Source organism: Erythrolamprus reginae, chromosome 2, assembly GCF_031021105.1.
Source record: "Erythrolamprus reginae isolate rEryReg1 chromosome 2, rEryReg1.hap1, whole genome shotgun sequence".
Taxonomy (NCBI): Eukaryota; Metazoa; Chordata; class Lepidosauria; order Squamata; family Dipsadidae; genus Erythrolamprus; species Erythrolamprus reginae.
This window is the reverse complement of record NC_091951.1, coordinates 190,842,497-190,869,730: the sequence shown is the minus strand read 5'-3', so window position 1 is coordinate 190,869,730 and position 27,234 is coordinate 190,842,497. Positions and strand designations below refer to the sequence as shown.

The 27,234-nt window shown below is 43.3% G+C and overlaps 1 protein-coding gene across 5 annotated transcripts in view; it reads left to right on the top strand.

Moving 5' to 3' along the window:
- The window catches only part of DTX3 (deltex E3 ubiquitin ligase 3), a 30,392-nt gene extending 4,130 nt beyond the window's left edge, over window positions 1-26,262 (top strand). The window contains exons 2-5 of one of the 5 annotated variants that reach the window (XM_070740918.1): window positions 8,845-8,919; window positions 12,673-13,406; window positions 22,535-22,752; window positions 24,099-26,262. In XM_070740918.1, coding sequence (XP_070597019.1) covers window positions 8,907-8,919; window positions 12,673-13,406; window positions 22,535-22,752; window positions 24,099-24,174 — 1,041 coding nt within the window. In that variant the 5' untranslated portion in view covers window positions 8,845-8,906 and the 3' untranslated portion in view covers window positions 24,175-26,262. Of the gene's footprint in view, window positions 1-8,720; window positions 9,199-12,672; window positions 13,407-22,534; window positions 22,753-24,098 lie in introns of those variants that run through there. The other 4 variants (XM_070740915.1, XM_070740917.1, XM_070740919.1 and 1 more) reach the window with 4 other exon arrangements.
- Window positions 26,263-27,234: the final 972 nt, after the last annotated feature.

The following is a 27,234-nucleotide window of genomic DNA, read 5'->3' as shown; positions in this document are numbered from 1 at the left end:
GTATTCTTAAAATTGATTTGTCAGGATATAATGTACAGGTAAATAAATACATGCCAACTTTCAAAAGTATAAAAGGTGATTCACCTGTTTGGAGTCAAGACTGATAGCTGAATTGATAGATGATTAATTGGTATGTTTCTCTTTGTTGAAATTCATGAAGCTGGGCTCCGATTATGGATCGGGGCATTCATAGTGCAAAGTAAAAATAGTCAAAATAGCGGCTATGGTTGCACAGTTGTAGCCACCACCTGCTTTGTAAATGTCATACACAAGACTACGTAAAAAGGAATTGGGGCTTCATTAATCTGTCACAGTCACTATCTTGACTTTTTTATATATGCCCACTATTAATCTATTGATGTAGAATTTTATATATGTATACAGTATATATAGGATACTTTATAGCCACATATATAGTATGCATATATGAGTATATATATATGTGTGTGTGTGTGTGTGTGTGTGTGTGTGTGTGTGTGTATAGATAAATATAACTGTATATGTGGATGGCCACATATACAGTACAGAATTTGCTTATTGTTCAAATAATGTATACATTTGCAATTACTAGGAACATTTTGCAGCATTTATAAGAACATAAGCACTAATCTGCCATCCCAAACAATTGTATAAGATGAGAGTACATTCTATCCAAAGAAGAATATTTGGGAAATGCCAAACCTTAGCAGAATTGGATAAACCACAACCATGCCAAAATGATAATCCAGGCATAGTAATTTCACCATGTGAGAGCCACAGTTACATGTCTGTTTGCAGTTATGGTGGTACCTCTACCTAAAAACGCCTCTACTTACAAACTTCTCTAGATAAGAACCGGGTGTTCAAGATTTTTTTGCCTCTTCTCAGGAACCATTTTCCACTTACAAACCTGAGCCGCTAAAACTGTAACCGGAAAAGGCACAGAGAAACATCCGTGGGGCCTCTCTAGGAATATCCTGAGAGGAAACAGGGCCAGAAAAGGCATAGAGAAGCCTCTGTGGGGCCTCTCTAGGAATCTCCTGGGAGGAAACGGGGCCTCCACCCTCCCTGTGGTTTCTCCAATCGCACACATTATTTGCTTTTACATTGATTCCTATAGGAAAAATTGCTTCTTACAAACTTTTCTACTTAAGAACCTGGTCATGGAACGAATTAAGTTTGTAAGTATCACTGCATATGTAAGTTTTGGCATTTCTCCAGTGACATTGTTATCTGCCCACCCCCTCCCAGTTGTCCATATTTGCATATATTGAGAAGGTGCCTCTGCCACCAAAATGTTTTTCACATTTTGCTTAAGCCATGTTGTGATTCATTTTAGGATGAACTCTAATGAGAAACTAGATTTATACATCAACTTAAGCTATGGTTTGCTGAACTATAGCCTACTGAATACATACTACAGTGATCCCTCGAGTTTCGTGATCTCGATCTTCGCGAAACGCTATATCGCGATTTTTAAAAAAATATTAATTAAAAAAAAAACCATTTCCGGGTTTGGCTTCGGGAGTCAGCTGGGAAGCGGCGCGGCTGTTTTAAAAGGTCGCAGCCGGCCTGGGGGCTTCCCAGCACCCCCCGAACCACCAACCCGGGTCTTCCTGGCCGCCCACGCAAAGGGGAAACCCCGGCTCCTCGCTGATGCCCGCCGCTCGCCCGCCCGCCAGCAAGAGGGGGAAGACCCAGGGAAGGTTCCTTCGGCCGCCCAGCAGCTGATCTGCTCGGTAGCGCAGCAGCAGCGAGGAGCCGAATCGGGGTTTCCCCTTTGCGTGGGCGGCGGGGAACGCAAACTCCACCATCTACGCATGCGCGGCCATAGAAAAAAGGGCGCGCATGGGCAGATGGTGTTTTTACTTCCGCAACCCTACATCGCGAAAAATCGATTATCGCGAGGGGTCTTGGAACGGAACCCTCGCGATAATAGAGGGATCACTGTATTTGCTTAACTGGCTAAATTATAAGTCATGGTTTACAAAGTATGCTGACTGTTTAAGCAACACAATGACTGGGTTTTCTCACTGTTTACCTGGGTTATTGAGTTAAGTGTTTTCTGGATTTATATAACACAGGTAGTCCTCGACTTACGACCACAATTGAACCCAACATTTCTATTGTTAAGTGAGACATTTGTTGAGTTTTGTCCCATTTTATGATCTTTTTTGCCACGGCAATGATTCATTGCAGTTGATAATTAGAAACCTAGTTTTTAATATGGCTTCTGCATTGACTTTGCTTGTCAGAAGGTTGCAAAGGGGGATCACATGACCTTGAGACACAGTAACAGTCCTAAATATGAACCAGTTGCCTCTCCGCCTTTCTGGCCCTGTTTCCTCCCAGGAGATTCCTAGAGAGGACCCACTGAGGTTTCTCCCTGCCTTTTCTGAACCTATTTCCTCCCAGGAGATTCCTAAAAGCCCCACAGAGGCTTTTCCTCACCTTTTCTGGCACTGTTTCCTCCCAGGAGATTCCTAGAGAGGCCCCACGGAGGTTTCTCCCTGCCTTTTTCCGGCCCTGTTTCTTCCCAGGAGATTCCTAGAGATGCCCCACAGAGGCTTCTTCCTGCCTTTTCTGGCCTGTTTCCTTCCAGGAGATTCCTAGAGAGGCCCCATGGTGGCTTCTCCCTGCCTTTTCCGGTTACAGTTTTGGAAGCTCGGGTTTGTAAGTAGAAAATGATTATTGAGAAGAGGCAAAAAAATCTTATCTAGAAAAGTTTGTAAGTAGTGGCATTCTTAGGTAGAGGTACCACTGTATTAAGACTTTGAATGGCTGTGCACATTACGCTATGTTATACGTATTTGGTTTTCATTTAGTGAAATGTGCTTAACCAGTCAGAGACTCAGGCTTTTATTATGAGTCCTTATATACCTTAGGTTGCCATTCCATTTAGTTGGCAGCAACCCTATGTAGTAGACTATGTACCATATACTAATATATATGATGCCCTCCAGAATTTCTGGAGTTTCTGAACGCCGACACACCTGGGGGAGTTAACAGAATAACAGATTTGGAAGGGACCTTGCACTTTTTCCAGTCCAACCCTCTGTTCAAGCAGAAACCCTATACCCGTGATGGCGAATCTAGGGCACACGTGTCCTATGTGGCACACGGAGCCATAGCTGCCAGTACATGAGCCGTTGCCCTAGCTCAATTCCAGTGTGCAGCCGTTGTGCCAGCCATTTTTTGGCTCATGCGGCAGTTCTGGGAAAGCATTTTCAGCCTTCGGAGTGCCTCCAGGGGACAGGGGAGGGCGTTTTCAGCCTCCTCAGGCTCCAAGAAAGCTTCTAGAGCCTGGGGAGGGCAAAAAACAGGCCTACCAGGCCCACCAGAAGCCAGGAAATGAGTGGGGGGATGTCATGCACACATGCGCAGGAGGGTAGGGCACATGGGGGCATTGAATTGGTGGGGGCATGCACATGCAATAGCGCGCACCTGCACACTTTCGGTACCCAAGGAAAAAAATGTTCACCATCACTGCCCTATACTATTTTAGACAAACGTTTGTCCAATTCTAGTTAAAACTTTCAGTGTTGGAGCATCCGCAACTTCTGGAGGCAAGTTCCAGATCAAGGAATATAGATACACACTCGTGGCACTCCGTAACTTTCAAGATTGGCCCCATGATAATTTTGTGACAAATACATTTTCTTCATCCAAACCAGCAACCAACTGGGCTATGAATGCCCTGTTTCAGTTCCTAGAACCTTTCAGCACCTTCCTGCTGCTCTTATGCAGTAAGGCCATCTGCTGGTCAAATATCCACGTGAAATCCATCTGTCACAGTATAATGTCCTGAAGCATACAAAGTGAAGGTAATGCTGGAGGTGCCTTGGAATGGTGGAAAGGTGATCTTAGAAAGAGAGCCTTCCACTCTGCTCTAAAATTAATTTCCCTCCTCCTGGATTGGTCTGGATTGCTGAATACCATCTTTGAAACACAACTATCTCTGGGTGATAAAAGTTATTCTCAGCACTTATTTAACACCTATGTGAAGGTGCCACTTCAGGTGAAGGCAACATAAGCAGTGCCATTTAAGAGAAGTTCACTCTTAGATAATACAGCACCAAAAATACTTTACAAGCCCTTTATTCTTCATTATGTTTATGGTATGAGGTTAAACAGGGAACAGTTACTTTTTATGATCTCTCCCCTGCCCCATTACCTTTTGGCCTAAATTCTTATTTGGTAATTAGAGTCCCTTATTTATGACCAGCTTTCCCAAATCAGGTGCTGTCCAACTATATATTGGCTTGGCAACTTCTCACCCCCCTGTCCACCTTGGCATGCTGATGGGGAGCTGACAGGCCGTTATAATAAAACACATCAGAACAATGCCAAATTAGAGAAGCTGCATTTAATCACCATACAAATCAGTAAGTTACTTTAACCTATTTGTCAGGATTTAACATCACATGGGATTTTGACACTCCTGAACTTATGCTGAGTACAGGACTAAAGATATCCAGAGGGCCTTTATTGCAGAAAGATGCAATAAGTTGCTTTGTTGTTGAGCGATCACTCTGTCTTGTTCCATCTTGCCTCCTGCAATCCAAACTTCATCTGACTTGCAGATGCCCAAATCCAGATTCTAAAATAAATTCTGAGAAGTTGGCTTTCCTAGGTAGTAATATTGATAAGGCAGCCACAGAAGGGCTTTGAGACTCTTGTGGCCAAATTCCCTGGAGGGTCACCACAACATGGTGTGGTCTTTTAGAGCAGTGTTTCCCAACCTTTGCGACTTGAAGATATTTGGACTTCAACTCCCAGAATTCTTCAGCCAGCGCATTCCAAGGTTGGAAACCCCTGTTTTAGAACGCCCAGTAAAGGAATGAAGAGAAACCCTGGGAAGGAGGTCCATAGATGAAACCTTTTCTGAGTCTATATGGTAACATGGCTATTTTCTCTGACTGCTTCCCATTATCAAGGTACCCAATCAAAGAGATGCGTTTGCATTAACACATGCAAGCAACGTGTGGAGGGTTCTATAGGATTCACGTCTATGCAGGACCTTTTTGTGCTGTGTTTTGCTTTCCGTACTGTTCCCCTCCTCCTCATCAGAGCAGAAAAAGGATTTGTAGAGACACATTCTGTTTGCATTATAGGATTCAATTTGCAAATTAAAATCATAGGAGCAGCTATTGCTCGATCAGTTTGGCAGTTTCTTCTCATAAAGGCGAATTACGGCTGGCATATTGAGACAACACTGCCTCTGATGCTACCTATGAAGTACTTCTACAGTCATTTCGTTTGGTAACCACTGATGAAATTAATTCCTCATGAATCTACCCAAAAAGCCAAGTGGGCGGCTAAAATTTCCAAAGGCTGGAATTTGTTATCGTGGTGTGAATCCCACTAGCCTCCCTGCCTTAGCTTTTAATGGAAATGCATTCTGGAAATCAAAGCACCAGCTTATCTTTATTTATAAGAATGCTCTGGGACCCAGAGGCATTTAAGAATTTAAGTTAAAATGGTGGAAATCTGCTGCTGTCCAGTGTTTCCTTGGAAGGGTGCCCTTGTGCTAAGGAAGAAAAAGGAGAGGAGGAGGGAAGTATACTACATCAGGATCACTAAGGAACATCCCTGGAGGCTGTGGGCGTAGCAAGGAGCAAACTGTCAAGTTTGCAGCCTAAAAAAAAATAGGTGCCTTGTGACTGGTTGCACCCACTATAGTAACTATTTCTGGAACAACTCAATCCTTGACGAGAATATGATGCCACAAGATGCTCTTTAAAGTTCAAAGTTTGGATTGGAAACCTCTTCCCTCTGAAGGACTTCGCTTTACCTCTCCCCAATTTTGTCCCTTCTGATGACTGGCTTTTAATTTCATGCCAGAGGAGCAAAGTGGTTCCCATCCAGTTTGCACAATTGCATGCTTGAGAAATATTAGCAATACACCTCCTTCCCAATTTTCCCCCCCAGTCCTTAAAGAATTTACAATCATTTCTCATAGAATAACTGACTGACCCCCCCCCCCAGGCCTAGAGCTCCAATTTAGAAATCTGGCAACTAAAACGGTATACACTATACAGTGGTACCTCGAGATACGAGTTTAATTCGTTCCGGACCTGGGCTCTTAAGTCGAGCAGCTCTTATCTCGAACGACTTTTCCCCATAGGAATTAATGTAAATAATTTTAATTGGTTCCAGCCCTCAAAAAACTCACAAAGTTAGTCTAAATTATGCAGAAAGACATGTTTTTAATGAAGAAATGTACATGTACATATAAATGAATAATGAAGTTTCTTTCACTTAACTTGTAAACTTTCTTAAATTTTTAAATTTACATATGTTCAACTTCTCTGCCACCCAATCCTGTAGGACAGAGGTCCCCAACCCTTTTTGCACCAGGGACCGGCTTTAAGCGATCAAGAGAGGAATGGGTGAATGAATGGACGGAGGGTGGGAAGGAAGGAAGGAAAGAGGGAAGGGACAGGAACAGAGGAAGGAAGCAAGGAAACTTATGAAAGGGGAGAGTAAGAGAGGAATGAGTGAAGGGAGGGAGGGAGGGAAGAAGGTGGGAAGGAGAAAGAAAAGAAGAAATAGAGGAAGGGAAGGTAAAAGAGAGAAAGAAAAAGAGAAAGAAAGAAAGAAAGAAAGGGGGAAGGGACAGGAACAGAGGAAGGAAGCAAGGAAACTTATGAAAGGGGAGAGTAAGAGAGGAATGAGTGAAAGGAGGGAGGGAGGGTAGAAGGTGGGAAGGAGAAAGAAAAGAAGAAATAGAGGAAGGGAAGGTAAAAGAGAGAAAGAAAAAGAGCAAGAAAGAAAGCTGCAAGCACCCCACCGAGCCCCCCAGGCCGGCTGCAACCTTTTAAAACACGCGCGCCGCTTCGCAGCTGTCTCCTGAAGCCGAACGCGGAAGTTAGCGTTTGGCTTCAGGAGACAGCTCCTTGGCGCTTGTATCTCGAATTTGGGCTTGTAAGTAGAACAAAAATATCTCTCCCCTCCCAGCTCTTATCTCGAGTTGCTCTTAAGTAGAGCAGCTCTTATGTCGGGGTTCCACTGTAGTACTATTGTTTTCGCTTTTTTATTTTCAGTTGTTTTCCTAATGAAAACAAGGAACTTTCCCTGTTCATAGTGAACACACTCATTTGAACTTTTGATTCAGTTGTCTACCTTGATTCAGAGTTTTTGAGCCAGTCAGGACTAGTTATTCAGCATCCACTTATGTATAATTAGAAAGTTTATTGTCCCAGGAAGAATTGCTTTGCCTTTGCACTGTAAATTTCCTATACTGAATCCCATGTGTCTCTCCCCAATTTAAAGGGATTGTTTGGAGCTCCTTGTTTCATTGCAATGTACCAGTCATACAATATCTAAATAATTTGGCATCATTAATTCCCAAATTCAAAAAACAGATTTTATGTGGTAAAATTCCTTCATAAAAATGCCCACTTATTGAAAAGAGGAATCATGGGCACATGAAAGTCAACATATGCTATGATTAGATCACCCATTTGGTTTTAATTTAGCATGTGGTGTGAATTCAGCCACCGTGATCACTATTTATGGTTTTATGCAATAACTAACTCTAACTGTGGCTTATTTAAGAAATAATTATTTCTGATTCTGTGATTGGTTAGTATGAATTCCAAAAGATTAACTTTTGACTCTGTGGTGACCTCCTAGCTTAGTCCTGCTTCATTCAAAAGCCTTGCTTCGTGTTACACCAGTGTTTCTCAAATAGTAGGGTAGGGGGCCCTGGTGGTGCGCAGAGCAATGCCAGGGTGGGCGCATGACCCCGGGGAATGTGCTCTTTTTTTTGCTGCAGGGAGTAGGGTTTTTTTGCACTGAACCATAGGACACAGCACATAGTAGGAGATACAAAGTGCATATCACAAACTCTTAAGCGACGCCAGGGGAAAATATTTAAGAGGGATGAAAAGAAAGGAGAGAGACGGAGATAATGAGACAAATGTAAGTCCTGAAAACTAAGAGGAGGAAATCTGATGAAGTGTATGTAGCGCTTGGCTTCACCATGACTATAATGGCAGACAAGGAAAGACCGGTATGTTTACTGTGTCTAAAAATGTTGGCAGTGGACAACATGAAGCCAAATAAATTAAGATGTCACTTTCAGCTAAAATGTGCTGAATATTGCAAAATCGTCCAGGCGGAGAGCTGGGGAGGGGCAAAATATTTACTTCTTTGGGGGGGGGGGGTTTAACAGAAAATAATTGAGAAACACTGGGTTACACCGAATGAAAACACATGTGGAAGAGATGGCCAAGAGTACTTGGCCCCATTCCGATGTACTCATTGTGATGCTTGTTGTTATTAGCTCCATAGCCTCCTGGAGGATCTTGAAGAGAAATATTGTAATAGAATCAAATTGGATGGAAAGTGTTTGGAATTTGATTTAAGTCCATATTCCTCCGCACATCCAGTCAACCCAAGTGAAGCCATCTATTTAGTGTGGCCGATTCAATGCTAGTCAATGTAGCTTTTTACCAGGAACAAGCTATCTTGAACTCGATAGCATTTACTGGAAACGGGGAAAGGGGATCTTTTTTCCCCACTTACGGCAATGCCTAGTTTCTTCATTCACAATCAGGAGAAGTGCCAATCAGAGGCAATATTTGCAACTCAGAATTGAGCTGAGAGGGCCCTTGGTGCTCGGTTTGCTTGCAGACGTTTCATTTACCCAACCTGGGTACTCCAAGGACTCCACGACGCAGGAGAGGGAGGGGGGAGGCGAAAGCAAGCCTCCTTGGGCGAAGGGTTTCACCCGGGTCCCCTCATAGCAGGGCGCCTCCGCGCCAACTATAAATATACGCACGCCCTCTCCTTCCCCGCGCCTCCTCCTCCTCCTCACGGCCTCTATTTAACCCGCCTCCTCTCTTCTCCCCTTTGCAGTTTCTGATTCGCAGCTTAGCTGAACTCCTACATCCGGCCGCTCTTCGATCCCAGCCTCTCTCATGGGCTCCCCAGGTACGGTGATCGCGGTGGCGTCGCGCCCTCCTCGCGGAAAGGTGACGCGCGGCGGGGTTGGGGGGGCTCTTTTTTTGTTGTTGTTGCCCGAGCGGGGACAGCCCTCACGCTCCGCCCGCTCCCGCTGCTGCTCCTCCCAGGGAAGGGTTTGCGTTCGCCGAGTAGGCAGCCGCCTTGCCACATCCCCGGAGCGTTTGGTCGGAGGAAGAAGCCGGTCCCTTTCTTGCATTGCTGAGGCGTCGCCGCTCGTCCGTTTTAGAAGGCTCCCGCATAACCTAGGTAGGGATTTTTTGAGGCGACGAGTAAGCTTACCGGCTCTCCCCCGCTGCCCCTTCCACGGGCCTGGTGCATCTGCTTTTGTGGTGTTGCATCTGCTCCTTGCCCTTTATAGGGCAGGGGTCTCCAACCTTGGCAGCGTTAAGCCCGAAGGACTTCAACCCCCATAATTCTGGGAGTTGAAGCCCTTCAGGCTTCAACTCTCAAAATTATGGGTGTTGAAGTCCTTCGGGCTTAACGCTGCCAAGGTTGGAGGCCCCTGAGCTTCAACTCCCAGAATTATGGGGGTTGAAGTCCTTCGGGCTTAACCAAGGTTGGAGGCCCCTGGGTTTCAACTCCCAGAATTATGGGGGTTGAAATCCTTCGGGCTTAACGCTGCCAAGGTTGGGGGGCCCTGCCCTATAAAGACCCCTGTTACAGGGGACAGCTGGCATTTCCACAGATCCTAAATAACTTCCCCCTCCCCGCATTGCTGGCCCTGACAAGGCGATTCTTTTCCATACCCAGTGTGGACAAGGATTGGGATGGGCGGGGTGTTTAAATCCCCAAATTTGGTAAGGACCAGAGTATTTTGGGGAGCAAAAATAAATTTCCTTTTGGGTTTTTAAAAAAGTCTGCCCTGTTTGCTTTTTTTTTTTTAATGAACATTTCTAGGAGGAGCTTTCAATAACTCAAAAGATGGCCATTGGAGATCTGTATGCAGGCAAATTCCGTTTTAATGTGTGTCAATTAGTGTGGGTTTAAAGTGACCATAAAATTATTCTCTTAAGTCACTGTTGGAAGGGAAATTGTTCTCAGAAATCCCAAGGTACAGCAAACCCAAGGAAAGGGAGGAAGAGCCTATGTAACTAGTAATTAAAGCAAATTTAACTTCCCCTTGCTGTAATAACTTCAGGTAAATTAGTGTCAGCATGCAAAAGAGACGTCTGCTGTAAATTGTAACCTTTGACATTATCCCTGCAATCTTTTTAAGGTAGTTTCCCAAGATTATAATAAAGCCCTTGCATGTATAGCTGCCGGGTTAGGGTGTAGCTTGGTGTCTTGTTGGGAGCAACAACAAAAAAAGGCATGTTGAAGCTGATAAGCTCAGGTTAGTGCTGTATTTTATTTCTCCGGCTGGGTGTCTCTAGGGAAATATAGGAGCAGGACAGAATGCTTTCCCATCTGCATTTTATAGCAATAGCTGTTTTGGCAAAACATGCAGAACTAATGCCCAGCCATGAAAACTCAGTGCCATCAATAGGGTGAATTTTCATGAATTTGTTTAGGCAAGAGCTGGCAAGTTCAGAGGGTCAGGGTTGCTTAGCATTTGGATGGGGAACCAATAGGAAATCTCAGAGCTGAATGCTGCTTATGTATAGTGGAGGTGATTTCCAGCATTACCTATGTTCCAAAAAAAGGGAACACATTGTGCTATTTGGTACTTCAGCTGTTTAAGTCATTTGTAGATAAGAATCGGTAAAATTGCTTTAGATAGTGAGATGGTCAGCATATAAATTTAATAAATAAAGAAACTAACACATGCTTGAAAAGTAAATGCTTAGTGTAAAGGATCAGCTTTTTTTTTTTAAAAAAAGGACTGACTCCCTTAATAGAAGCTTAGTAACTATTGTATAAGGCTCACTGAACTCTTTGGAACTTGTCTTCAAAAGGCAAACATTTGGGATTTTACTAAGCCCCCTGATTATGTTGCATCTACTGTATCTCTTTTACTCAGCCCAATTAGGCTTTCATCTATTAATCTCCCCAGGCTCCTCTCTTAGACTATACCTCCCCAGAGGCTTTTAATTCTTCTCTTTTTTTTTTGTTTCCTGTTACTCATCATGGGCTGCTAGTGGGCTCTGATTATTTGCAGTGTTCTAGTAAGATATCCCAAAGTCTCTTGCAAAATACTAGCTCAGGGGCAAATTTTTGTAATACACAGTCTGGCTGTAGATTTCTTTTGGTCTTAGGTGATCCTCAAAGATGCTCCTTATTTCAAGGTGATGGTTGGGGTTTTTGTACAGCAATGTTTACACTTTAATCATTTAAAATTCTTTTTTTAATCTTGAAAGAGAGATGGACTGATTTTCTGTCTTGTAAGCTGAGGTTTAAACTGAAAACATTCATAGATTTTCCACCGATTGCTTACAAGTGCAGGAATTTCTGGCAGTCCAGGCAAAATGCAAAAGCTTTATGCTTAACCCACCATCTTGTAAGATAATGTAGCTCAGTAGCATCCATGCTTTGCTTTCAAAAATAAAATAAAATTTCAGGTTTGGATTATGGAAATCAGATTAAAAAAATATATCTAGAGATTTTTGTCTCAAGATATTGGAAAGCATTTTGTTATTGACCACTGAACTAGGTAAACTAGGATTAACCGGGTATAAATTAGATTTCTGGTCAATTGTTAATTATCTTCTGTCTTCATATATGCAGAGGAGTATATAAGGTGATGAAACAGGAGAGTATATTGATCTGTCAATTAAGCCCATTCAGATGTTCACAACTAGCTTCTCAGTCTTGTAGGGAACTTGCCCTTTAGATGATGTTGAACTATGGATTCTAACAATCTGGGTCGACCGAGCCAATAAAAAAACCCATCAATATCCAGACTCCCACATGTTTGCCAGTCATGCAATATAGGTCTGTGCTCAAGAATTTTACTGCTTGGGCCAAAGATAAGGTGACATTCACACAATTAGCAATTGTGTTAATACATTTTTTTCTTCCTTCCAGTGCGAGAAGCAGGTATGGTAATTCTTATTCTGCTCACATACACACAATCCGCTGGTTTATTTTTAAAAAGTCATTCTTGCAGTTGATAATGGGGCATTGTTTAGTCTGCTTAGAAATTCAGAGAGAGCTAAAATAAATAGATTATTCTTTTTGATCCTATTTTACTCACCTTAATAACAATATGTAATCACAATAAATCTTCGCCAAACTAGGATCTTCAAATAGGTAGGATTAGAGCTTGACCATTTTAACTAGGAAGGGGAAAAAATGAAAGCCCTAGACCAGGGATAGGCAAAGTTGGCTCTTCTATGACATGTGGATTTCGACTCCCAGAATTCCTGAGCTAGCATGATTGGCCAATTATGCCTACCCCTGAGCTAGACCAACTTAATTCAGAATGTATAGTTTGGAGGTCAATACCTTCCCGGTGGTTCATAATCATTTTTCTTCGGTCTCTTTGATTTGTGGTTTCTTCCAAGTGTTTTAGGAGTTTGACAGAGGGGCATATATGAACCCTTGATTATGTACGATAGATGTACTGAATTCTAAATGCTTCAGGATTTGATAATGGGGGTTGCGTTGCTCAAAAAAAGCAAAAATATTTCCCCCCAATACAATGAAAGAGTCCCTGACTCTTCTAGCCAATAGAGATAAAGTAACCCAACATGGGGTTCTGTTTGACTGTATCCCATCTGTACTTCTGCCTACCTAGAACCACTTCAGTAACTTTGATTCTCTTTCTCTCTGTCTTTTCAGTATCATTTGTTTTATCCAGGATGGCCGCTTGTGGAGGCACCACTAAAAATAGGCTCACGGTAAATAAGCACGTCTGGGACTTCCTGACCAAGGAAAGTCCTGCCAAGCTGGTCAAGTTGAAAGAGGAAAATAAAGTCGGTGTCTTGATCGATGGTGAGACATCTGAGATCTACGTGCTACAGATTACCATGCCTGCCCATGGACCAAGCAATGGCCTCTACCTGGCTCGCAAGGCTCTCAAAGCACTGCTCAAGGAAACCGAGAAGGAATTGAAGAAGGCCCAGCGCCAGAGTGAGCTGATGGGCTGCATGGCCTTGATGGAGAAGAGCCGGGAACATGGAGCGGTAGAGCTCCACCGCCGAGGAGCTGCCTTGATATCCCGAGGGCAGCAGACCTCTGGGCCAAGAGTAGTAAGTGGCAGTGGAGGGATGGCCAGCTGCTCAAGGGGAGGGGAGGAGGAACAGGACAGCCAGTGCCCCATTTGTTTGGGGGAGATCCAGAACATTAAGACTTTGGAGAAATGCAAGCACTCCTTCTGTGAGGACTGCATCACCCGGGCCTTGCAGGTCAAGAAAGCCTGCCCAATGTGTGGCCGTTTCTACGGGCAGCTGGTAGGGAACCAGCCAGAGAACGGACGCATGCTAGTCTCCAAGGACTCAAGTCTTCTGCTTCCTGGTTACGAGAAATACGGCACCATCATAATCCAGTACGTCTTTCCACCTGGCATACAAGGAGTAAGTTTGGTTTCTTTTCCTCCCCCCCTTTCTGTTGTTTAGAACATGGATCTCCAAACTTGGCAACTTTAAGGCTTGCGGACTTCAACTCCCAGAATTCCTCAGCTGAAGAATTCTGGGAGTTGAAGTCCGCAAGCCTTAAAGTTGCCGAGGTTGGAGACCCATGCTCTAAAGCAGTGTTTCCCAACCTTGGCAACTTGAAGATATTTGGACTTCAACTCCCAGAATTCCCCAGCCAGCATTCGCTGGCTGGGGAATTCTGGGAGTTGAAGTCCAAATATCTTCAAGTTGCCAAGGTTGGGAAACACTGCTTTAGAAATGGTCTTTACAGGGTCATCTTCCCTCTTCTGGAAGCTTCCAGCTGTGCTAAGACTACATTTCCCAGAATCCTCAACTCCCATGCAGAACTAGCTAGGCCAAGGGTAGGAAATGTTGGCTCTTCTATGACTTGTGGACTTCAACTCCCAGAATTCCTGAGCCAATCATGCTAGCTCAAGAATTCTGGGAGTTGAAGTCCACATGTCATACAAGAGCTAACATTACCTATCCCCTGAGCTAGGCCAAAGTCAGAAACAGGCATCCTTTCTCACTCTTAAGGACTGTGGGAATTTGAGGAAACATTGGAACTAAAGTGAACAATAGGTGGGATGGCAGGAAAAAAACAGTTAGGACTCACCCTCTTTTTTTTTCCTTTATGACACCCTCTTCTCTTCCTTCTTAAGCAGCTGGCTGCACCTCTAACCTGAGGCAGTGTTATTTTATTTCCCGAAAGGTTTTCAGGTGAGGTCAATGGCTGCATATGGCAATAGGAGCTGCTGTTCTCTATTCCCCCAGCTATGGACTTAACGGGTTGGCACCAAACTGGAGTAAGCAAAAGACAGGAAGAAAATTAAGAGAAATAAAAATGACCCTGGTCACAAATAGCTGGAAAATTCTACAAAAAATGGAATATAACAGTATTCCCTACACCAGAATGACACTAGGTTTTATATGGCAATGCAAGGATTGTCTGCCACCAGTGGGCCTGGCCACAATATATTGGGAAGACAGAAATGTTTGTTTTTAAGAGAGTAAACAAGAGCATTGAAGCTCTCCAAAGCATAGGAGAGCCCATTTTAACTACTCAGTTCCATCTCTCGTAAACAAAAAAAGGCTGAAGAATCCAGTCTCATCTTCTCAGGCCTAATTCTCAAGCCCCCCAAAGAAAGCTGGCAGGCCATCTGTAGTATCAGGTCTGTTTACTTTAAATTCCTGCTCTACATAGAAATTTATTATGACTTACAAGCTGCAGGAGAGAACATACTATGTCAGGACAAGTTTCCATCACGCTGGTATCCTCAAGTACAGTGATTTTATTCCTACGCCAAAAATAGGAGTAGATGGTGAGTGTCTACTTGGGTCTGCGGTGGGGGTGGCTTGAAAAAGAACGAATTCAGGAATGGTATTGGGCTGAACCTTGGAGTAGGATGTTTTGTCAGGCATGCAAATTTAATGTCGGCCGCCTTCTTTAGTGAACACACCTTCATGACTTCAAAATTGGACCTTATCCAATAAAAACGTATTCAGTGTTGACAAATGTAAGGTTCTGCCCATAGATAGGAAGAAATGGAGGGCTAGATAGAAGATAGACCAGTGGGTAGTTCTACCCCCAGGGGGTAGTGGGAACACTTAGGGGAGTGGTAAGAGGCAAGGGGGGCAGCGGGGGGGGGGCATTAAGAGTAGCCAGGGGGGCAGCAGGTGGTCCGCCATGCTTTTCCCACCACTTGGCACTTCCAGGCCACCCACCCACCCCTGGCCCATATAAACTTCCCCTGTGCTACAGGTGCACTTGCCTTGCCGACTCCTTGCCTCGCCTTGTTGCTGCTCGCTCGCCCTGCCCCTTGCCTGCCTTAAGCACTGAGTCTGATCAGCCTGCCAGGTAAGCCTGTCTTCCTGTTCTTGGCGCCAGCCAAGCGGATGGCCTGCAGCCGCTGCCTCATGCAGCAGGACTCTGCAAGGCTTGTGCCGTTGCATTCATGAACTGCAGAACTGCCGTGAGCCTCATCCTGTCGGCACAGCTGGGGTCATCATGTGGTTCATGCATGCAATGGCACAAGCCTTGCAGAGTCCTGCTCCACGAGGCAGCGGCGATGGTGTGAAGAGTTTCACAGAGACTCATTTCTTGCAGGCAGGATGTGTTGCACTACTAGACACGAATCCTACCTGACATTTGTAGCTTGGTCACATTCCTCAGTCTTGTGCCCAGAGAAGCCCATTATAAAAGAAAATGTCTCATGGGTTCAGTCAGATCTCTTGAACTTGCAAGGAATGTGTTGAAGCTACAAGTGTTAGGTTGGACACCCATCTCGTGGCCTGCCCAGCCCCCACTCCGCCCTGCCCCACCTGCCTAGTCAACCCCAAACTGCATCCCACCACGAGATGGGTGTTCTACTTTCATGTTCATCGGTCTTGTGTCCAGAGCAGCCCACTCTAAAACAAAATGCAAGATATTTTCTTTTAGAATGGGCTGCCTTGGACACAAGACTGAGGAAGGCGATGGTAGGATGCCCGTCTTGTGATGGGACGCAGTTTGGGGTTGACCGGTTGGGCGGAGCAGGGGCTGGACGGGCCATGAGTGTTACCTACTTTCCTTCTTCCCTTCCCTCCCCTCCCCTCCCTCTCTCCTTTCTTTTTCTATCTTCCTTCCTACCATATGTCTTTCTCTTTTTCTTTCCTTTTCCTTTTTCCTTCCCTCCCTCCTTTCTTTTTCTGTCTGTCTTCCTACCATCTTCCTTCCGTCCTTTTTCTTTCTTTCATCTTTCTTTTTCTTTTCTTTCCTTCTTTCTTCCCTCCTTTCTTTTTCTGTCTACTTTCCTTCTTTTTCTTTCTTTTTCTTTCTTTTTCCTTCTTTCTCTTCCCTTCCCTCATTTTTTCTATCTGTCTTCCTTTCTTTGTCTGTCTTTTTTCCTTTTTCTTTCCTTCTTCCCTCCCTTCCCTCCTTTCTTTTTCTGTCTTTCTTCCTTCCTACTTTCTTTCTTTCTGTCTGTCTGTCTTTTTTCTTTTCCTTCTTCCCTCTCTTCCCTCCCTCCTTTCTTTTTCTGTCTGTCTGCCTTTCTTCCTCCAATCTTTCTGTCTTTCTGTCTTTCTATCTACCTACCAAAAAGATTGCCAAATACAGAAACTCTTCTCGCTGCAAGAAGTAAATTGCTTCTGTATTTTGCAATCTTTTCCCCCCTAAAGAGACCAGCCGATAGACACAGAGTTGTTAAACTCCAGTAAGATGCCCATCTTGCAGTGGGACACAGTTTGGGGGATGAAAGGTTGGGTGGGGCAGTGCAGTGCAGTGTTCTTAGGAAGGAAGGAAGACAGACAGAAAGAAAGAAAGATGGTAGGTAGGGAGGAAGGAAGGAAGACAGACAGACAGAAAGAAAGAGAAAGAAAGATGGTAGGAAGGAAGGAGGGGAGGGAAGAAAGAAAGAAAGAACAAATGACCACAATTGAGCCTAACATTTTGGTTGCTAAGCAAAGCGTTGTTAAGTGAATTTCACCACATTTTAAAAGTTGGCCATGCCCACCCGGTCACCTGACCACCAGCCATGCCCACCTGAGGCTGGGTGGGGGTAGTGAGGGTGAGTTTGCAGCACCAACGGGGCTGTGGACTGAAAAGGTTTGGGAACCACTGAGATGGATAGTTCTTGGCTTGGCAGTGGTGCTTGTGTGAAGGTTCTGAGTATCTTTCGGCATCACAAACCAAGCATGAACCACCAGTGTGCTGCAGCTACCAAAAGGGTCAGTACAATCTTGGACCACAACAGCAGAAATTAAATGTTGAGATAACAGGAAGTGATAGTTTTCCTGTGTACTGCACTGAACAGATCGTATCTGGAATGCTGTATCCAGTTTTGGTAAGTCTAATACAAGATAATGTAAAGTGCACAGAAAGACAGAGATGGTGAGTGGGTTGAAGGCTACAGAATGGTTAAAGAAACTTGGTATGTTTAGCTTACAGAAGAGAAGGATAAAGAGAAATGTGATAACAATCTTCCAAAACATGAAGGGATGTCACAGATCAGAGAGTATGGATTTATTTTCCAAAGCATCTGAGGATAAGATAAGAAACCAGTGGGTGGACGTTATATATAGAGAGAACCAAACTTAAAGTAAGGTGGAATTTCCTGACTGTGACTATTAGTTACTATCAAATGTTAAGCCATTGAACAGCCTGGCTCCCAGAGTGAGCAGTGCTCCATTTTTGGAGATTTTCAAACACAGGTTGGAAAACCATTTAAGTGGTTTGATCTGAGGATTTTTGCCCCAGGTAGAGAGTTGGACTGGAAGCCTTCAAGGTTCCTTTCAACCATAGGCTTCATTATTGCCCTAACTTCTTGCCATCCTACTGAGAGGAAGCAGATTAAATACAATGGCATTTTGTTCTGAGTAGACTTGTAAAGAGGTAGTCAATTGACCATGCGGGTTGAGGATTTTAGGAATTGTACTGTAATCTCAACACACTGAGAAGGCAGCAGGTTGGATAAGATCGCATTAAAACATGGTAGGATTCAAGAGTAGGTCTTTAAGCCATCCTTTCATGACTTCCTAAATCTGTAGGCATTCATTGTGGGAAATGATGTAACAGATTAAAATAAAATAGAGGGGATTCATGACTGGGTGTTGCTTTTTTGCAACAACATACAGCAAGGGTCCCCAAACTTGGCAACTTTAAGACTTGTGGGTTTCAACTCCCAAAATTCTCAAGCCAGCTTATATGTTTCCATGCACTTGTTGACTGACTAAATAAATAAATAAGTGCTTTTTTTCTGCCATTTTTTTTTTGTCCAATTTCCTAGTTTAGCATATAAAGGCGGGATTCCCTTCGGATTTCCCCTCTCAGAATTAATCAGATCTAAGATGGTTTAGTTCTGTTTTTTAAAAAAAAATAATAATAGCCAAAAAAAGTCACTGCCAGACCTCAGGGAAGTCACTTAAATGAATCCATGAAGGATTCTTCATTTACTGGTCCCTTTGTGAGAATCAGTCAAATGATAATTGGCAGAAAAATCTTAGTTTTATTTCTAATCATTTATTTATATCCTGCCTTTATTATTTTTACAAATAAGGTGGTGAACATATCCAACGCATCTTCCTCCCGTTTTTTCCAGCCACAGCAGCTTTGTGAGGTGATGTCGGCTGACAGAGAGAATGACTGGCCCAAGGTCATCCAGCTGACCTTCATGGCTAAGATGAGACTAGAACTCACCATCTCCCAATTTGGAGCCTGGTGCTTTTAACCATTAAACTGGCTGGTCCAGGGTTGTAGTTTCCTGGCATGTGTCATATGCCCAATCTGGTTCCTTTAAAAATGGCAATATTTAACCTGCCATGGGTTAACCAAACAGGTGGCAATTTTTAATATTGATGTTTAATTGATATAATCTTACGTAGAACTTTTTCATCCTAGCTTTGCTGATTTTTTTTTTTTTTGGACCTCTCTAGAAAAATGGTGCATATCCAAGGGTGAAGGAAGTATAAGTTGTGGGGGAGAATATTCCCTTGTTTGGCAGTTCTGTGTTAGCAAAAACTTCAGAAGAGAAGGATTTAGGGGTAGTGATTTCTGACAGTCTCAAAATGGGTGAACAGTGCAGTCAGGCGGTAGAGAAAGCAAGTAGGATGCTTGGCTGCATAGCTAGAGGTATAACAAGCAGGAAGAGGGAGATTGTGATCCCCTTATAAAGAGCGCTGGTGAGACCACATTTGGAATACTGTGTTCAGTTCTGGAGACCTCACCTACAAAAAGATATTGACAAAATTGAACGGGTCCAAAGGCGGGCTACAAGAATGGTGGAAGGTCTTAAGCATAAAACGTATCAGGAAAGACTTAATGAACTCAATCTGTATAGTCTGGAGGACAGAAGGAAAAGGGGGGACATGATCAAAACATTTAAATATGTCAAAGGGTTAAATAAGATTCAGGAGGGAAGTGTTTTTAATAGGAAAGTGAACACAAGAACAAGGGGACACAATCTGAAGTTAGTTGGGGGAAAGATCAAAAGCAACATGAGAAAATATTATTTTACTGAAAGAGTAGTAGATCCTTGGAACAAACTTCCAGCAGACGTGGTTGGTAAATCCACAGTAACTGAATTTAAACATGCCTGGGATAAACATATATCCATCCTAAGATAAAATACAGGAAATAGTATAAGGGCAGACTAGATGGACCATGAGGTCTTTTTCTGCCGTCAGTCTTCTATGTTTCTATGTGAATGGTTTGTGCCCTTCTTGAAGGTCAGTGGGATCAGCAGACAGTAAATGGAGAAAGCAGTTACCTATCAGGTGCCATTTTGTTAACTGATGTTTGCTTGATACTTTTAGAGTCTTCCATAAGTAAAAGGAGACAAATTGAAAACCAGAGGCAGGAAATTTATGGTTGGTGTGTGTGTGTGTATGTGTGTGACTCCTGTGTGCAAATAAAAAAAGATGCGTGAAAGCTTTTTATGAAAGCTGGCAGGGCATCGTGATGTCTGTGTCAGATTAGGGCCGAAAAAAGCTCAGGCTGAGCGCTCCCTAGGTGATTCTGGGACAGTTATATCCTCTTCACAAAGCAGGTAGTTGTGAGAACAAAATGGCCGGGTGGTAGAAGGGGAAAAGCATAGCAGGCTTGCCACCTTCAGCTCTGGGAAGAAAAGGTGTGACATCCAGGTAAGAAATAAATCTGCCAGGAACTCAAGATGCTCAATGGCCTACATTCCATATTGCCAACTGTTCTTCAAAACTCCTGGGTTTGCAGAAGGATTGGTTAGGTAGTGAGGCAGCTTGCAATTCAAGCCTGAAGCTACTTGAGCCTGCAAAATCAGTCGCAAGGATCCCTGAAATCTGCACTTCTTTCTCTACAGTTTAAAAAACCCATGCGAATGGCCTAGATTCAAACAATCCACTTGCAAAAGAAACACCTCCGCTTAAAACCATAATATTCCTGTATTTATTTATTTTTTAAAAATCCCATAATCTTGCTGTTAAACGTCATGGGATTCTGCTAGAGAATAAGGACATCTTTATATAGAGTCAATATTTTAGTTTTAAAATAGGGGTGGTAGTATCTATATTTAGGATATATGCTGCCACAAAAAAGTAATATTCAGGAATAGGCAGGGGCATCAGTTGAAACATGACCAAATTTAGTTATTGCCTTGGGTGAAACTATGAAAGTGATAATCCAGGGCACAATTCCATTCACTCCGCTTTTTGTTTTTCCTTGATTGGGTAAATTACTCAGAATAAGTTCTCCACCTTACTCTTAGTAAGTAAGTGCAGGTCACATGAACCTTCTGAAATTCAACTTGGTGAAAACAGATGAAAACAGCTAAGGAGAAAATGACAAATGCCCCACAAGTGGGACCCAGTTTTTGAAGTCTAGGGGGGGCATGCCTCTACTTTCTTGTTAGCAGTTTAGATACAGCTTGCAATCTCCTGGATGTTTTTCAACTCCCCAGTCTAGAGCAGTCACCAATACCCAAGTTGCAGTTTTTTCAGGTTGGCCAAGGTTACCCAAATGTTCCTTCCCCTTGTAAAAAAAAAGTTTTTAAAATATTCTTTGAATTTGAGTTGTTCTTGGAAGATGATCCAGAGTGCTTAGGCCTATTGTTCTTGAATCAGAATTATTTTTCCACTCTTTTGACAAAGTGATCAAGAGGCAGACCAAAGGAGATAATCTATCAGGATGATACCTTTTGAATGAAATCAGCAGATGGGAATGCCCTGGGGGAAAATTTAGGGAGAAGCCCTGATCTTATGGTCTCATTGGTATTTTAATTGTTTGCCTTTTTTAGATTGGTGGAAGCTGTAGATTTTTGAGTTTGATAATATAGAATGCGAAGGGGGAGGGAAAATTAGCTGGAAAGCCAAGAAGTCCTGCATGGCCATTTCCCCAGGGAATAGAAATATTCAGTTGCAATTCCAGCCACTTATCTTTGAACAGCCTAAATATGGCACAGTATTGTATCTGTAGCTTATGGAAGAATGATCACCTATAATAAAATCTCTGGGAAGTTTTGATCTAAATGGGGAAGATTTTGGATTGCCAATTGCTTAAGAAAAGCAACATTAAAACTTGTTTTGATTTTTTTTTCCTCCTGCAGGCTAAATTATATGGTTGAAATGAATAAGGCCTATAGGATCAGAGATGAAGAAGGACTGGTTCTCTGAACAAGTTCCTCAACTCCCCCCCCCCCCACTAGATTCTATGGCTGGTGGACCTTTAAAATTGAGTGAAAGCAACAGATTCCACCAATCTGCCATCTATCCACAGCTTTTAACATATAAATTTCACATTGTTATTAGAATGGAAGATTCATATTTCCATTTCTTTCAGATTAAGATCAGAAGAGTTGTTCCATATACGACTAAAAACAAAAGAGCTAGTTTGATAGTTTAGCTGTCTTATCCAAACTTAGCATTTGCTAAACCGTATATCCTCTTTGTCAAGTATTTGGGGACATTAGGATTTGTAGTCTAAAATTTCTGCCCTGCCACGTTAGGTAGGACTGATCCATTGAGGGGGGGGGGGGAACCTGTATATTCATTAAAGTTAGCCACTTTTATAAATTACTTAAACATAGTTGTATTGGATTCCATTTTTTCTCTGAAAAGAGGCAAGACTGTTCCCTACTTCACTCTCTTAACTAAAGCTAAAGTAAACAACATTTGTGTTGCTGTTTCTGTTCCTGCTACTGCCCTATTTGTTGACTCAGTTGCTCCTAAACCAACCTTTTCCAATTAGATGACCGTGTTGACTTTTAGAGTACATCTGTAGCTGTAGTCCAAAGTATTTTTAGGGTAGTAGTGTGTGGGGAAATGGCAGTACAAACAAAGACTATATCCAGCCATGTACAACTATAACAATTGGTTGCAGGCTGACTCAGGGTTAGTTTAGGACAGTGGTGTCAAACTTGCAGCCTGCAAGCCAGATGTGTCATGCACTAGCGAAGGGGGGGAAGTTGAGATACATCACATGACAACAACATAACACTGTGAGTTTGACACTCCTGGTCTAGGAGAGTTCACTTGCACCGTCTCTGACTTCCCAACCTATAGGTCGACTCCTCCATCTCGTTTGTAGTTTTCCCCTCTCAGAATTCATCTTTCTCTTGCAGGTGGAACATCCCAATCCTGGCGTCCGCTACCCAGGCACCACCCGTGTGGCTTACTTACCTGACTGCCCCGAAGGCAACAAAGTTCTGGCGCTCTTCCGCAAGGCCTTTGATCAAAGGCTCACCTTCACTATTGGGACCTCCATGACCACAGGGCGAGCCAATGTCATCACCTGGAACGACATTCATCACAAAACCAACTGCACCGGGGGACCCCAGCTGTAAGGGCTTGCCAACTGACCGCTAGGAATTCTAGGGATTGATACCCGCACATCTCAGTGTTGCAAAAGTTGAGACACACTGGGATGCTGTCATTGTGAAGCAGAGGGAATAAAATAAAGGAAGAGGGTTTGGACCAAGGGGGATGCCACGGGGATATTTAAGGCCACTTGGAACTCAATAAGCTCCCATGAGAACCCAAACAATAGCATTAAAAGGTACCATGGTACAAAGTTCAGAGTCAATACAAACCAAGAATACTATTTGATCTCAGTAGTTTACAAATTGAAAACAATTTACTCATATCATTAGATATCACCGAGAACTTCATGGTATAGACATTTACGCTGACTCTAAATAATTTTTTTGTCCCCACCAGGAGCTTTTCAGATATACAGCTCCAATGTCGCCTCTTGAAATGCTACAGTGAGGAATTTTTTTAACTTGACCTGCATATTTATGTACCTTCATCCGCACTTCAAGTTGATTGTTGTGGCATATACACTTGTTGCCTGTTTATTTATCTTTGCAGCAGTCTTCTGAGATAGGTTAGGCTAAGAGAAATTATGAACTGACCTTAGTGATTGAAAGGAAATGAGAACCTCTCCTAACCCAACATTGTTACGTTGTTCTGTTTTTGTTTTATTTTTTTTAATTGTTTGCTTTGCATTGGAGTATTTTCAATATATATTAGGTGCCTGGGGCTGAAGAAAGTTTTGATTAGTCAACATTGCATTGTGAACTTTTTCATGAACTGAGCCTAGATTTCTTATTTTTGCTTAGACGAGCTACATGATTGATGCTTTTTCTTTAGCAACCTGCAGAAGTATCTGACTGTGGGTATCCTTCTTGGGGAACAATTTTCCACTTCAGTATTTGGTTAGAAACCTATATGCAGCAGGATACAGAGCACAGCTGTTGTTAAGAATTCTAGGAATTGCAACCCACATGTCTCAGTGTTGGAAAACACTGATCTAGAAAATGTTCTAGGACAGACTTACCTAGTGTAGGATAACATCATCTAGAAGAGGAAACAACCAGCATACACACAATCATAATTTCAAGGAAAATTGCGCTGGCATAGGCACTTGTTTCACGCCAGTCAGCTCTTTTGTGCCTTGGGTTAATGGGTTCACAATCTAGAACAGATCCTGAAGCCTTTGCCACTTTGAGGGGAGGGGAGCCAGCAGAAGCTTGTTAAATATTTTAATAAAGGAAAGTTGTCCACTTAATTTTTCCTGAAGCTTTCAGAGAATCCCAAGTTAAACCACTTTGGGGGTAACTTAAACTGTCAAGAGTTTAGGTCAAGAAGGGTAAACTCATAAATCTTTGTCTTTGTTTCTGCCAGGTTTGGTTACCCAGATCCTACATATCTTGCTCGGGTGCAAGAGGAACTACGGGCCAAGGGTATCACCAATGACTGATCTTTGTTGCCACGTTCCCAGGAATGGCTTCTTGTTACTGCCGAACTCCGATCTTTTGTGGAGGGAGCTCCGTCATCCATTGGAGCCAACTATCTCTTATCACACGATCTTAATCCAGAGTTCAGAGCTTGAGCTTTGGGGCTGAAATTGACATTTTATACGTAATTGATTGTTTGAGGAACTGGAGAACCAAGACATAAGGCATGAGAGTGAAGCAAAAGAAAAACGATGGTATTTAGGACTAATTCAAAACAGTTTTATCAAGAGGGCCATCATGCCGAATGATTTGCTTTTGGGGGGGCGGGAAAGAGAAAGAAACAAAAACGGCCTGTCACTGCATTGAGTAGCACACATATCATAGGTACCTCTACTGAGTCTGTCTAGTTTATTTTATGCAGAGGAGATCCCCCCCCTTTTTTTTTCCTGGGTGATAAATATAAACATGCACCATTAAATCTGAAACTGCAAAGTCCAGAATTCACCACCTTAATACTTTGGCTCTTGAGGATAAAATAGGTTGATCAAGTGGTGATTTCATTTTCTTAAAAAAAAAAAATTAAACAGAAATTTCATATCGATTGGAGAAGCCAAACCTCCCCTTTTCTCCAATTTACTTCCCCGTGTACTATTTTTTTCAGCGTTTTCTCTCATTCAAAGTCATTTCTGTTGGGGTTAAGACATGGATTGTGAGAGCATTTGGAAATCCTCACTTCCAGTACTTCTTTGGTGTTAAAATATAGCTTTCTCTCTCCGAGTGCTCCTTATGGTATTTGCCCTTAAGGACTAGGTCCAAGTGAGCAACAAAGCGCCCATGTGCTAACAAGCAATGCATTTAGAGACAGGGTGGGTGGGGAATAGAGGGAAGGGCTTCTCCCAATGTATCTCTGCAGAGGCCAAATCTTGTCCTCGGACTCCAGTTGTGGAACCCTTTTGCTCAACCCTATTGGTCCACTCTTGTTTTATGCTTCTGGGAGGGAGGGAGGGAAGGTTGGTTCATATTCTTAGCTTGATTCCCAAATATGGTTGAAACCCAATGAGAGCCCTCTTATTTCAGTTCCTCCCTGACCTCTTTTACCAAAGTGCTAACCACTTTGAGAATGGGACTGTTAAGAAATGGAATACAATTGAGCAGAGAATAGCATCCCTGACAAGTAGCAGGTGTCATGGGAGGTTGTCAAAAGAGGCAGCTACAGCAGCACAATTGAAGCCCCACCCCTTCAAGCATGCATGTGACATCACATGCACAAAAGGGGCGGAGCTTCAATTGCACCTTTGCAACTGCCATTCTGCCTTTATTGACCACTTTCCCCTCCCGGCCCCCAGATGCCACAGACCATTGCAGCCTAGAGTGTACAGTGTCTAGGGTTCATGTCAAGTGAATGGGAAATGGGACCATTAAATGGGGCGTTTTGTGTGATTTGGGATGGGATCATAGCGACTGAAGAGCCTGGGTACTGAAGCCGGAGGCAGGGCTTGGAACTTTGTACACCGTTCCTTACTTGGTGGTTCAGACGTACACCCATCCCCAACTTTGACTGATGGACTTGTGGAGCCCAGGCGTTCCTGCCTCGCTCGTGCACTCCTGTGCTACTTTTTCTTCAGGATCTGCTGTCAAGGCCAACTCGGTTGAACTTTGTTGAAACCTTGGGACATATCGGCTAAAATAAACAAGCTTCTTGATTGTGGACAGACCAGGCCACAATTCCACGTGTTCTCCTTGGAGAGGAGGATCCGCCACCTCACGGGACCACCCTTTGTGTAATTCATATGCTTCTCAGCTGGCATATCGAGCAAGACTCCTGTAATGATCCCAGCCTTTTCACTCGGGACGTGTGTTGCTGGGATCTTAGCCAGGCCTTCTCCGGTGGGCCTGTAATGCTCATGACTCTGGCGCCTACCTGTTGTTGAGTGTTTGGGGGAGGGGGAGGGAGGGAAACGTCTCTTGGCTAACTGTAAGCGCGTGTCTCCTCTGGCAGAGATGACCTCTAATACTCAAGTTTGTCTCGTATCGGTGAGAGCTTCCCTTGAACGCACAGTTTGGACAACGGGGCTTTCTTTTGCTGTTTTAAAAAAGAGTAACTGAACATGTGCCACTTGTTCTCATCTTTGTGGAATGCGTGTTTGTGGTTTTACATATTTCCACCTATTTATTCAAAGGAGTTTACCGTTTGAAATGATGGAATGTGAAACAAAGGACACCATAAACAGGGAGGGAAGGGGCGGAAGTGGGGTGGGGGAGAAAAAGTAAATTGTAACTCCAATTGTTAAAACTGCATTGGATAATTGTCAGAACCACTATCAGAAAGGGGGTCTTGGGAATGGCATTTTTCCCTCTTGAAACCAGCCAGCAAAGATGTTCCTTCATTTCACTGCAGGTGTATCAACTGACTTCTAACAAAAGAGTGGAAAAAGGAAGCCAGACAAAATACAGCCTTCTCCCACTATGCCAGGGTTTCCCAACTTGGCAACTTGAAGATATTTGGACTTCAACTCCCAGAATACCCCAGCCAGCATTTGCTGGCTGGGGAATTCTGGGAGTTGAAGTCCAAATATCTTCAAGTTGCCAAGGTTGGGAAACACTGCACTATGCAAAAAGATCTGGCTTGGTAACCTATGAGGAGGTTACGTACCAACCCGTTTTAGGGGATTGCAAATTTGAAGCAGGAATTCTTTTGAGGAGCCCTGCAATTTTCTGCGCTCCCTACTTCTCTTGAAGCTTGAGTCCAGAAGCCTGCTTTTATGAATGTGCAATTTATTGGTGTGATAAGATGTATCTGCTGAAGTGGAAGAAAATCTGAACCTTTGAGCCAGAGCAGAAATTATTACAGGAAAGCATCGCCTCTGTTTTGAAAAGTACTTGTTCAGAATGTCTTGGTTTTAATTTCCTTTCCTTATCCAGTATCTTGAAACACTTTTAGATCTTAAAGAAGCAGGCTGCTCAGTTGTTTGCTATGTAAGCGCACTGAAATCAATGGGATTTTACTCCTGAGAACAGATGCATAACTATAGGACGAGTGTCCTATAAAATTGGTACAGAATGTGAAATATTTTGAGATAACT